Source organism: Perca flavescens, chromosome 5 (genome assembly GCF_004354835.1).
Source record: "Perca flavescens isolate YP-PL-M2 chromosome 5, PFLA_1.0, whole genome shotgun sequence".
NCBI classification, from domain to species: Eukaryota; Metazoa; Chordata; class Actinopteri; order Perciformes; family Percidae; genus Perca; species Perca flavescens.
In genome coordinates, this window is record NC_041335.1 from 40615063 (window position 1) to 40626718 (window position 11656).

General features: G+C 42.7%; 1 protein-coding gene across 1 annotated transcript in view; it reads left to right on the forward strand.

Moving 5' to 3' along the window:
• Positions 1-11656, forward strand: part of dab2ipa (DAB2 interacting protein a) — a 59097-nt gene that overhangs the window by 39249 nt on the left and 8192 nt on the right. Inside the window, exons 13-16 of the mRNA XM_028579239.1 lie at positions 728-984; positions 1848-1939; positions 3635-4066; positions 10430-10698. Of these exons, the coding sequence (XP_028435040.1) occupies positions 728-984; positions 1848-1939; positions 3635-4066; positions 10430-10698 (1050 nt within the window). The remainder of the gene's footprint in view (positions 1-727; positions 985-1847; positions 1940-3634; positions 4067-10429; positions 10699-11656) is intronic.

Sequence of the window (11656 nt, forward strand, 5' to 3'; positions counted from 1 at the left end):
ACGTTAGCAATCAGACACAGCAAAGGCTTTCACTGGAATAATGTTCTGAGCTAACGTTAGCAATCACACAATCATAAATAGCCACAACGTTTTTCAAAATGATTTCCATCTTCTGTTATTGTATGTAAAGAGAAAAGTTTATTATTTTATGAATTTCACAAATTTCTCTATGATACGGTATGCCGTAAACCGTTTAAACCTGAGCATGCACGACTCACATCAGGTAGTGACACCAGGTAACTCTCTGATATACACCAGGTAACTCTCTCTGATATTTTTTGTTTTTTATTATGTTGCTATGGTAACTATGGGAAACTATCGTTCAAGATATAAACAGTACTGTGGACCCTGAACTGTAACTTTAAAAACTCTCGTTTGTCTGTCTCCCTGTCTGTCTGTCTTTTTCTGTCTGTCTGTCTGTCTGTCTGTCTCTTTCTCTGTCTGACTCTCTGTCTGTCTGTCTGTCTCCCTGTCTGTCTGTCTTTCTCCCTGTTTGTCTGTCTCTCTGTCTCCATGTCTGTCTTTCTCCCTGTCTGTCTTTCTGTCTTTCTCTCTGTCTCTCTGTCTCCCTGTCTGTCTGTCTGTCTCTTTCTCTGTCTGACTCTCTGTCTGTCTTTCTCCCTGTTTGTCTGTCTCTCTGTCTCCATGTCTGTCTGTCTCCCTGTCTGTCTTTCTCCCTGTCTGTCTTTCTCCCTGTCTGTCTGTCTGTCTGTCTGTCTCTCTCCAGTCCTGCCTGTCAAAGCTCGGTCCTCTTCCTCGGATCGTCAGAGAAGTGTCGGCGGCTCTGGCTAACCCAGGGGGCGTGGCCTACCCCGGGGGCGTGGCCTACCCAGGGGGCGTGGTCTACCCAGAGGCCATCTCTGTTTCCTCTCCGGAGCCTCAGCGGATGGTGTCTCCACCCCCTCTGTCTCCACCCCTCTCTCCTCCTCTGGCGGCGTGCAATCCTTCCCTCGGCCTGCAGGGCGGCGTGGGACTGGACGGAGGGTTAGCATCGTGGTTCCTTTTAGCATTAGCATCTGTGGGCGGGGGGCGGGACTTAAAGCCTCTACACACCATACGGGTGTTTTCAGTTCTTCTGGCTGCTTGAACTCTGCTCAAGATGGAAGTGGGCGGAGCTTTGATGGAAGTTCATTACATCACAAATCTTTTCTACCAATTAGAATGAAGAACTGTGATTGGTCCCGCCCTAACAGGAGACTCAGGAAGATGTCAATCAAACAGTCTAAACAAAGGTCCCCCAGTTTGGGGCCACGGGCCAAGACTGAATTGTGTATTTGCAGATCCATTTTATATTTTCAGATCATTTTTTTGTGAGTTTTTAAATCTTGATTTTGTATTTGTGGAATGTGTTCTATATTTACAGATTACACATTTACACACAACAACTCTTACTGAGACATATCTCATCCCATAATAAACGTTTCCCTGAGCAGAGGTGTCAGCCAGAAGAGCTGTCGTATCCAAGGGTAACACATTGATTAATGTTCCTCTGAACACAGCAGCAGTTATTTATCATTTATTATATTAATCATTCAATATTCTATACAAAATGATTGATCTGTAATTATTTTAGTCAGTGATTCTGTGTGTGTGTCTGTGTGTGTGTGTGTGTGTGTGTGTGTGTGTGTGTGTGTGTGTGTGTGTGTGTGTGTGTTTGTCTGTGTGTGTGTGTGTGTGTGTCTGTGTGTGTGTGTGTGTGTGTGTGTGTGTGTGTGTGTGTGTGTGTGTGTGTGTGTTTGTCTGTGTGTCTGTGTGTCTGTGTGTCTGTGTGTCTGTGTGTGTGTGTGTGTGTGTGTGTGTGTGTGTGTGTGTGTGTGTGTGTGTGTGTGTGTGTGTGTGTGTTTTAGTTTGGTTGATTTCACCAGACTTCCGTCTCCAACTCCGGAGAACAAAGATTTGTTCTTTGTCACTAAAGGATCCAGTCTGCAGCCGGCCTCAGGTAACCTCTGACCTTTGACCTCTAATGTCTGACCTTTGGTATCCTCTGACCCCTAACGTCTGACCTTTCACCTCTGAACAACTTCCTATCTCTAAATATTGGGACATTTTCACAAACTCTTATGTCTCTTTTTTTCCCTAAAATGTTCTATTTTTTTTCTCTAAATACATAAATAATATTAACTAGAAAATTCCGCATGAAAGTTTGACAGTGTGCCTACTACTTGGTACACATCCGAATAACACCGGCTAACAGTAAATCTGCTGTTTGACATGTCCTGTAAAGAGAAGACAAAACGGACTACTGTAAAGAGTCTCCATGATAGGTGTGTGTGTGTAAGAATTTTTTTCTATGGTGATTTCCACAATGAGGGAGTAGAGGAGGGAGGGGCAGACAGTATCTTCCATGGATCATACATGTCCATTTAATGATAATTATACCTGTTAAGTTTGTTTTCTAATTCAAAAACGTGGGTCCAAACGGCAAAAATATTATCATCACAGAGAGATAAAGGTCTGGTGAACGCATTGATGTGGTGTCAAATATATGGGACACAGAGCAGGTAACAAACAGGGAACCGTCTGCATCCTTCCAGATATTTTTTTTCATTGTTTCTATCGGCAGTTGGTATGAACAGAGCCAAAAGTTTAAGTCCGGTGGAATCCATAGTTACATGTCTGCGACCGGCACAAGATTTTCTACATTTTGACCAACCATGATGTATGAAGAGTGAAAACTGTAGGGGAGAGAGTAATTTGTTTGGAAAGATTTCTGAGAATCGTACTGCAGCTCCCCCCTCTGTTCTCCACTCTCAACATTCCGGCCACATACACACACATCGGAAAATATGAAACGGTCTGAAAACTCAACGATACATGAACTGTGATTTTGTAGAAACCGTGCTTGATATCCGTATGACCACGCAGCCCAATAAAGGCCAAAGTCTTGTCTTCGGTTTACACTTTTATTTATTTTTTTACATTAAAGTATGGTAATACAGTATAGCCCCAAGGAGGGGTTGTTTTGAGCGATTTCCCAAAGATTTCCCATTAAAGTCTATGGGAAATTTCGCTGCATTATTTTTGCAGATTTTGTGAAAACCGTGCGGCAAATCTCTTAGATAAGTCATAGCACACCATTCCCGATCGTTACACACGTTTCTATGTATTTTGTGTGCATGTGTTGGTAACGCTCTTTGACTAGTAGCAGGACAAAAATGTGGCGGAACAAGTATGAGGGATAATAGTCATTCTGCTGATTGCTGTTATTGCAGCACATCGACTGAATAAATAATTTGTCTAACTATCTCTTGTTACTCTGGACACCAAATTAAAATGATATCTGAACCAAAAGTTGATACAAAACACCAAATGTACCCCAAAATCTTTACAGAGTTATGTTGTTCCAACAACTCTGGTTACCCTGACCCTTCCTGATGCTTTGATGTCCCTTCTAGTCCCTTCTTGTCCCTTTGATGTCCCTTCCTTTCCCTTTGATGTCCCTTCTTGTCCCTTTGATGTCCCTTTGATGTCCCTTCCTTTCCCTTTGATGTCCCTTCTTGTCCCTTTGATGTCCCTTCCTGTCCCTTCTAGTCCCTTCTATTCCCTTTGATGTCCCTTCCTGTCCCTTCTAGTCCCTTTGATGTCCCTTCCTTTCCCTCTGATGTAACTTCCTGTCCTCTGTCACTTCCTGCAGGCCTGCAGGGTTCTCCGGCGGCGAGCTCTTCATACTCTGAGCCCACCGAGATGGAGGCGGGGCCAGATCTGACCGCCGAGAGCCGCAGTCTGTCTCTGGTCGACCTGCAGGACTCCTCCCCTAGTGAGGGCCTCGATGACGGCCAATGGCAGCGCAGGACGGGGCTCCTCCCCCTCTCCTTCCAGAACCCCGTGTACCACATGACCACCACGTCGCCGCGGCAACCGCAGACGGATGCCACACCCTCGGATGGCTCGGCGGGGTCCCAGGGGAACGCAGACGACAGGGGCGCCATGGCAACCAAGCCGGCGTTTCTCACCCAGATGTCTGTTGGGCTGGGGGGGGCAGAGAGGGGGGAGAGGATGTCGGCCATGTCGAGCAGCAGCAGCGGCGAGGAATACTCACGGCGAGCGCTGACCGACACGCTCACAGGTAACAGCCTCAGGTTCATTATTATTTATAAAAGTTAATTATTATTATTATTAGGGTCAGACCTTCCTCCACAGCGCTGCGGAGGAGGGTCTGGCTAGTCCACACAGCATTCTTGGATGGGAGAATAACGTGCTCTGGATTATTGGCATTTCTTTAAACCAATCACAATCATCGTGGGCGGGGCTAAGTTCCGGACAGAGCCACAGAGCCTCTGCTAAATAGTCTAAGGAAGGAACTTGTTTTTGTGGAACGTGTATACGTTCAAAAGTAGTTTTAGTCGTGCAACAGAAAATTCCGATTGGACAGACAGTCTAGCTAGCTGTCTGGATTTACCCTGCAGAGATCTGAGGAGTAGTTAACCATAGTCCTCACAAATCCACCGGAGGTTAGAACGCCAACACAGAGACAGAGGAAGTGAAAAGTGAAAGAGCAGCGCTTGTCCCTCCCTCATTACAACCACTGAGGTGCCCTTGAGCAAGGCCCTTAACCTCCAACCGCTCCAGTGGAGCTGCTCAGTGGCCAGCAGACCAGACTGTGGTTGTAATGGGCAGCTTCCAGTATGAATGTGGTCAGATCAGACTGTGGTGGTACTGGGCAGCTTCCAGTATGAATGTGATCAGATCAGACTGTGGGTGTACTGGGCAGCTTCCAGTATGAATGTGATCAGATCAGACTGTGGTGGTACTGGGCAGCTTCCACACTGTAAAAAGCAACCTATAGAATCTACTCAATAAATGTGAGGTAACAATTTGCACTCAGTCTGTTTGGGTAGATTTCACCATATGTTTTGAGTGAAGCATATCTACATTTAACAGCTATGATACACTAAAAGAAATTAGGTAAAGTCTACCTAATATTTCTCAATACATTACACAACTGATTACTTATAAAAAAGTAAGTAACATTACCTCTTGATTGTAAGCACTTACTACTTAATAATTGTTATTAATAATTGAACAATATGACTAATTAATCATTACTTATTCAGGGAAGGTAAACTTTACTTTAAAAAAATTATTGTCAGACACAGGAGATATTTGATCATGTCAATTTCTTTTAATCAATGAAATGTTCAAAAAAATAAGGACAGGAGGAGGTACAAAAGAACCCTCTCCACTCTGCTTATTCAACTGAAACAAGTTTCTTCAACCCTTCATATGTGGATTCCAGTTTGTTTGTTATACCAAACATGAACATCTTACATTTTTTTATATGTTTGAGGAACATATGCAGATATTTGCAAAGCCTTATGGGATTGTTGAAGATAACCAGTCAGTCTGTGCCTGAACAAAAAACAGCATTTTCCACATCTCAACACCGTGTCCCTTTGGTTAAATGAATTAACAGCCTAGTACCAGTCAGAAACACACTGAGTTCAGTCCTTGCTCAACCAATATGTATCTTTTGAATAACATTGATCCATGAGATGATATGCATTTGAATGTAGTGAATTTCAATGTGACACTGCTCTTTGGGAGATGAAATTGTCTGATTGCATTGTACAGTGAGCATTCTTCAGCACCAACAGTAAGTTCCCAGGAAACAGTCTGTGCCTGAACACGGTGACAAACAGTTCATCATTAGCTTACTTTTGAGGCTCTGGACCTTCTTGAGCAGCTTTGCTCTGTCAAGCACCAAAAGAGTTTCTGAAAAACTTTAAGTATACTCAAGCTTCTTGGAATACTCAAGTTTGAGAGCGTAGATCAATCCCATCAACAGCACACATGCCTTGGTTGGGTTTCCACACACGTTCAGCACTTTGTTTCCCTCCATCGCAATCAACACATCTGCTGTATGCTCCTTGGCTGCAGGATTATGGATCACAAGCACCTTTATGGTTTAGCCCATGTTGTCCTCATTTTCATCCTCCATGTTAAAAAAAGAAACAAAAATATGCACGTTTAAGTTAAGGACAATAACAAGATACTATCCCAATACATTTATTGATCATGTTTTCTTGGTTAAGCCAAATCAACCCAAGTAGAGTTTGTTTTTAATAATCAGCACTTCAATACAATTCAGTGACAAATTAAAACTGTGACTTTATTGCCTATTTCTCACCTCAAATGTTTTTAAAACCCTATTTTAGTAACTGATTAGCAGTAATGTGAGAAAGTTTGCATAAAGTATGTTGGTTTAAAAACCTGCATTATTAATATAACCAAGTTACATTATGATTTTAATTGTGGATAGACCTCCTGCCTCATTACAAACTAAACTGACATTAGAAGGGGTGGCATGTCTGTCCCATAATGGTGGCTGTGCCAAGTATACACAGTTTCTATGTACTATATATGTGTGTGTGTGTGTGTGTGTGTGTCTGTGTTATCGGAAATTAAACCATAGTATCAGGGCAATCCTATGTGTAACCATGTGATACCTTGAATTGATCGATCATTTAATAACATACCTAGCAATCTTGGATGAAATCTTCTTGATGTTCCCCAAGGTACTCAATGAGGCGACAAACAACTGCATCCCTTTTTCTCTCTCGACACATTGGGACTGTGAATAGATGCATTTAGTGATTAACTTATTTCTACAAATTCTTTACACTTATTAGTGAAAAAAAAAGAAAATAATATATATATATATATATATATATATATATATATACACACACACACACCTCATTTACAGTGTATTTGTGTATTGTAGTTAGCGTATGCGTGTAACAGAGATTGACCGGTTGTTGCACTGCCCTCACAGTTGAGTTCACCCTTTTTTATCCACCCCTATCTCAATTGTATTGTATATTAATTAACAAACGGATTTGGTAAGATGAAAGCTGAGTAAGCCAAACTTTATGTAGCTAAGGTTGGCCTAAAATTTATTTTCTCAAAAGCAGGTAATGTCGGGGCTTATCAATACTATTAGGTAACCTTACTGTATCTATCCGGCTACCTAGCTAACGTTAGGTGACATTACCTGTAATGTTAGCTAACAGTTAGCTTACATTTGGAACCTACATGGTTCAGCCGTGAAAGCAATAACGTTACATTGTGACACTGTCAAATGCCACGACAGGTAACGTTAGCTAGTTTGAAGTAACGTAACTAACATCTCTTCCAACAATCTCCACATTGCTACGTTTTAGTAACATTAGAAGCTAACGTTAGCCTTTCAACTCTGGCATTAGCTAGCTAGCTGGCTTTTCGGTAGCTTGCTAACTTTTAATGACAGACTGCCATTGAGTAACTTGTTAACAGCCTAGAGAAGCAAGCCAAATATACACTCTAAACCAACCATTAAATAAGTTTATTACACACAGCAACCTGTTAAAAAGGAATCTTACCTTAGTTAAACCGAACAGCTTGACTCCAGTGTCCCGCCAGTGAAACGATAGAACATGGCCAAGAACCAGCACTGACGCATGTTCACTCTGAACTGCAGACTTATCATTTTGGGGTAGATTTTATTATATTTGTTTAGGCTGCAAATGTTACTGTTATAAAATATGTAATGTAGGTAGAATTTACCCATTATTGTATATTTGCTTGCTGACTAATATATTTGCAGTAAAATTTAAACAATTTGCATGTGTTGTATTTACTACCCTCCAAAATCCGTTTTTACAGTGCAGGTATGAATGTGACCAGATCAGACTGTGGTGGTACTGGGCAGCTTCCAGTATGAATGTGATCAGATCAGACTGTGGTTGTACTGGGCAGCTTCCAGTATGAATGTGGTCAGATCAGACTGGTGGTACTGGGCAGCTTCCAGTATGAATGTGATCAGATCAGACTGTGGTGGTACTGGGCAGCTTCCAGTATGAATGTGATCAGATCAGACTGTGGTTGTACTGGGCAGCTTCCAGTATGAATGTGATCAGATCAGACTGTGGTGGTACTGGGCAGCTTCCAGTATGAATGTGGTCAGATCAGACTGTGGTGGTACTGGGCAGCTTCCAGTATGAATGTGGTCAGATCAGACTGGTGGTACTGGGCAGCTTCCAGTATGAATGTGATCAGATCAGACTGTGGTTGTACTGGGCAGCTTCCAGTATGAATGTGGTCAGATCAGACTGTGGTGGTACTGGGCAGCTTCCAGGTATGAATGTGGTCAGATCAGACTGTGGTGGTACTGGGCAGCTTCCAGTATGAATGTGGTCAGATCAGACTGGTGGTACTGGGCAGCTTCCAGTATGAATGTGGTCAGATCAGACTGTGGTGGTACTGGGCAGCAGAGGTGTCAAGTAACGAAGTACAAATACTTTACTGGAGTAATTATTTTACAGCATACTTTTTACTTCTACTCCTTACATTTTCACGCAATTATCTGTACTTTCTACTCCCTACATTTTAAAAATAGCCTCGTTACTCATATTTCAGTTCGGCTTGTTTTCATTCCAGCTCGTCAGTCATCGTTCAAAAAAACACACACACACAAAAACCTATCCAGATCGCTCCATCCGGAGAGAGTGAATTTGATTGTGGTTGGATGAGAAGTATAAACATAGCTATTCCGACACCCTATTGGTTTGTACGCGATCCATAACACCTGTACAGACCCGGTGCTAATACGCCACCGGTGCCTTAACGGCCGTTATCTACCGGACCGAATAGCAACACGGATTTCGGTGCCTTAGGTGCCTGCGCAATGCTCCGAAAACGGACGATAGAGGGAACTGAACATCGCCGCACGGGACGCTAGTCAACACTACAGTTGGAAGCAGGTTAGCCGAGCGTTAGCTAGAAGATGGAGTAAACATGATAAAATGCTGAGAGCTAAACGGTGTAAAGTGTGTCTGTATTTCACTGGAGAGGAGTCTGACACCAGACTGTAGCTGCCGTTGTCTGAAAAACACAGAAGAGATGTAGCCTACGTGTCACCTTTTTCAGCCCTTCTGAGTTTGCAGGTATGATTTTAATATACTGTAACATTATTATAGTCATATGATTTTGTCCCCGCGTTTTAGAGTTGTCCTTAATGACATTTCCCCCCCTTACATCAGGGGTCTTGAACGTTTTTTAAGCCAAGGACCCCTTAACTTAAAGTGAGATGTAGCAGGGACCCCCTACTACATATTGTATGAAATTAAGTTTCATATTAAACTGGGCCTTCAATAACTGTTAGGGTAACCTAAAGCCTTCTTACGTACCTTTTTTCATAAGCTATTAAAATATTCATTGTTGGCATGATTTTATAAATCATATTTTAATGTTACATAATATGTGGCACAGTAAATCTAGGATTAACTGTATCTGTGGGCTGATATCTTAGTGACTACCTTACCTATAGGCCAGTAAGCCTATCATCAGTGGGAATTTATATTTGCTAATAATAGGTTGGAATTATGTTAAGGCATTTTATTTATTTTTTTAAAGACTCAAAAATGTACAATAATTTGGAGGCCCCCCTGCAATGACTCTGAGGACCCCCTGTTGAAGATCTCTGCCTTACATTACTTTTACTTTTATACTTTAAGTAGTTTTGAAACCAGTACTTTTACACTTTTACTTAAGTAAAAAGCTTGAGTTGATACTTCAACTTCTACAAAAGTCTTTTCAAACCCTAGTATCTATACTTCTACTTGAGTAATGAATGTGAATACTTTTGACACCTCTGCTGGGCAGCTTCCAGTATGAATGTGTAACTGTGCGAATGTGATCAGGGCGTTCCTGCAAAAGAGAGACTGCCTCTCAGTGAACCTTCCCTGAATAAATAAAGGTTAAAAAAAGAAGGTCGGCTCCGGAACAATGCCAGAAGTGGAATGTCGGGGATATAGACTCGGGTGTTGGTGAACGTTAGCTTCTCTGTGTCTCCAGATCTGGAGGGAGTTTGGTCCTGAGACAGAAACACGTCTCACACTAGTGTTCTAGTGTTAAATGAGGCCCCGCCCCCTTTAGGAGACAGGAATCTCTCGTTAGTAACGAGGATCTGTGTATACAGCGTCTCTAACAGGCTCCTCCCCTCAGGTGGCCCCGCCCCCTTTAGGAGACAGGAAGCTCTCATTAGTGACGAGGATCTGTGTATACAGCGTCTCTAACAGGCTCCTCCCCCTCAGGTGGCCCCGCCCCCTTTAGGAGACAGGAATCTCTCGTTAGTAACGAGGATCTGTGTATACAGCGTCTCTAACAGGCTCCTCCCCTCAGGTGGCCCCGCCCCCTTTAGGAGACAGGAATCTCTCGTTAGTAACGAGGATCTGTGTATACAATTGTCTCTAACAGGCTCCTCCCCCTCAGGTGGCCCCGCCCCCTTTAGGAGACAGGAATCTCTCGTTAGTAACGAGGATCTGTGTATAGAGCGTCTCTAACAGGCTCCTCCCCCTCAGGTGGCCCCGCCCCCTTTAGGAGACAGGAAGCTCTCGTTAGTAACGAGTATCTGTGTATACAGCGTCTCTAACAGGCTCCTCCCCCTCAGGTGGCCCCGCCCCCCCTCGGCAGTCCTCCACCGGTCCCCAGAGACGCATCGATCAGCCCCCTCCCTCCTCTGCTCCTCCGGGGCCTCCTCGGGGCCGCACGCCTCCCAGCATGCTCAGCGGCGGAGGCTCCGCCTACCCTCCCCGCCCGGCCTCCGGCAGCATGATGTCATCCAGCCCTGATTGGCCGAGCAGCGGCCAGTCACGGCTCAGACAGACGTCGTCCTCGTCTAAAGGAGACAGCCCCGAGAAACAGCGGCTCGCCGCCAAGGTAACCGTGCGCACGGTAACCGTACACACGGTAACCGTATGCACCTCTTTATTGTTTATTTAATTTATTATTAATACAGCAATATGAAACACAAAGGTAACCAAGGTAACCATATGCACGGTAACCGTATGCACCTCTTTATTCAAACAGAGATATGAAATGCAAATGACTGAGCTGGCATTTGTTTCAAATTTCTTTATTAGGATAAACCCCTTGAGATGTATCATCTCGTTTTCAAGGGGGTCCCAACATATAACACAGTAATTACATAACAACAGAGAAGTATAAGATATAAAAAAAAAAAAACACCACCTGCATATATTCATCAATACATTACAACCACCAAAAGGCCAAAATGGCCAATAAAAAGTAAATAAGTAAACAAGTAAGAAGTAAAGAGAGAGAAATAAAGTTGAGTAGAGTGCCGAACTTCATAGTTTGATGTATAAGGTACAAGATGCTGTTTTAAATAAGGAGGATAATTGAAATAAATACAATCAAATATAAGTTGAAGCCAGTGTGTGTGTCTTCTACTACTTAGAGATGACCAATTGAGTGCATTATACATTATACAGTTTTGTAAATTATTCATTTTTAAAATTAATTTCCAAGTGTGTGAATAACCTTGCACCAGAAATATTTTGTCAATTAGTAGTGAAACTAAAGAGCGGAATAAGAACTAGAGGCACAATAAGTGGTAACTGTATGGCGGCAAAACGTAGAACAACATTTGGTCAGACATCATTTTCAGTAAGAGGCATAAAATTGTGGAACGTTTTACCATTAGAAATTAAAACATTGACCGAACTCAAGGTTTTTAATACACATTTAAAGCAGTGGCTGAAACTGAAACAACTCTGTGAACACTGACTATACAAGATATAAGACAATTCATACAAACATAATGTTGCATATGTTAGCATGCATAGCATACTTTTGTGTTCTTGTATTATTAAGT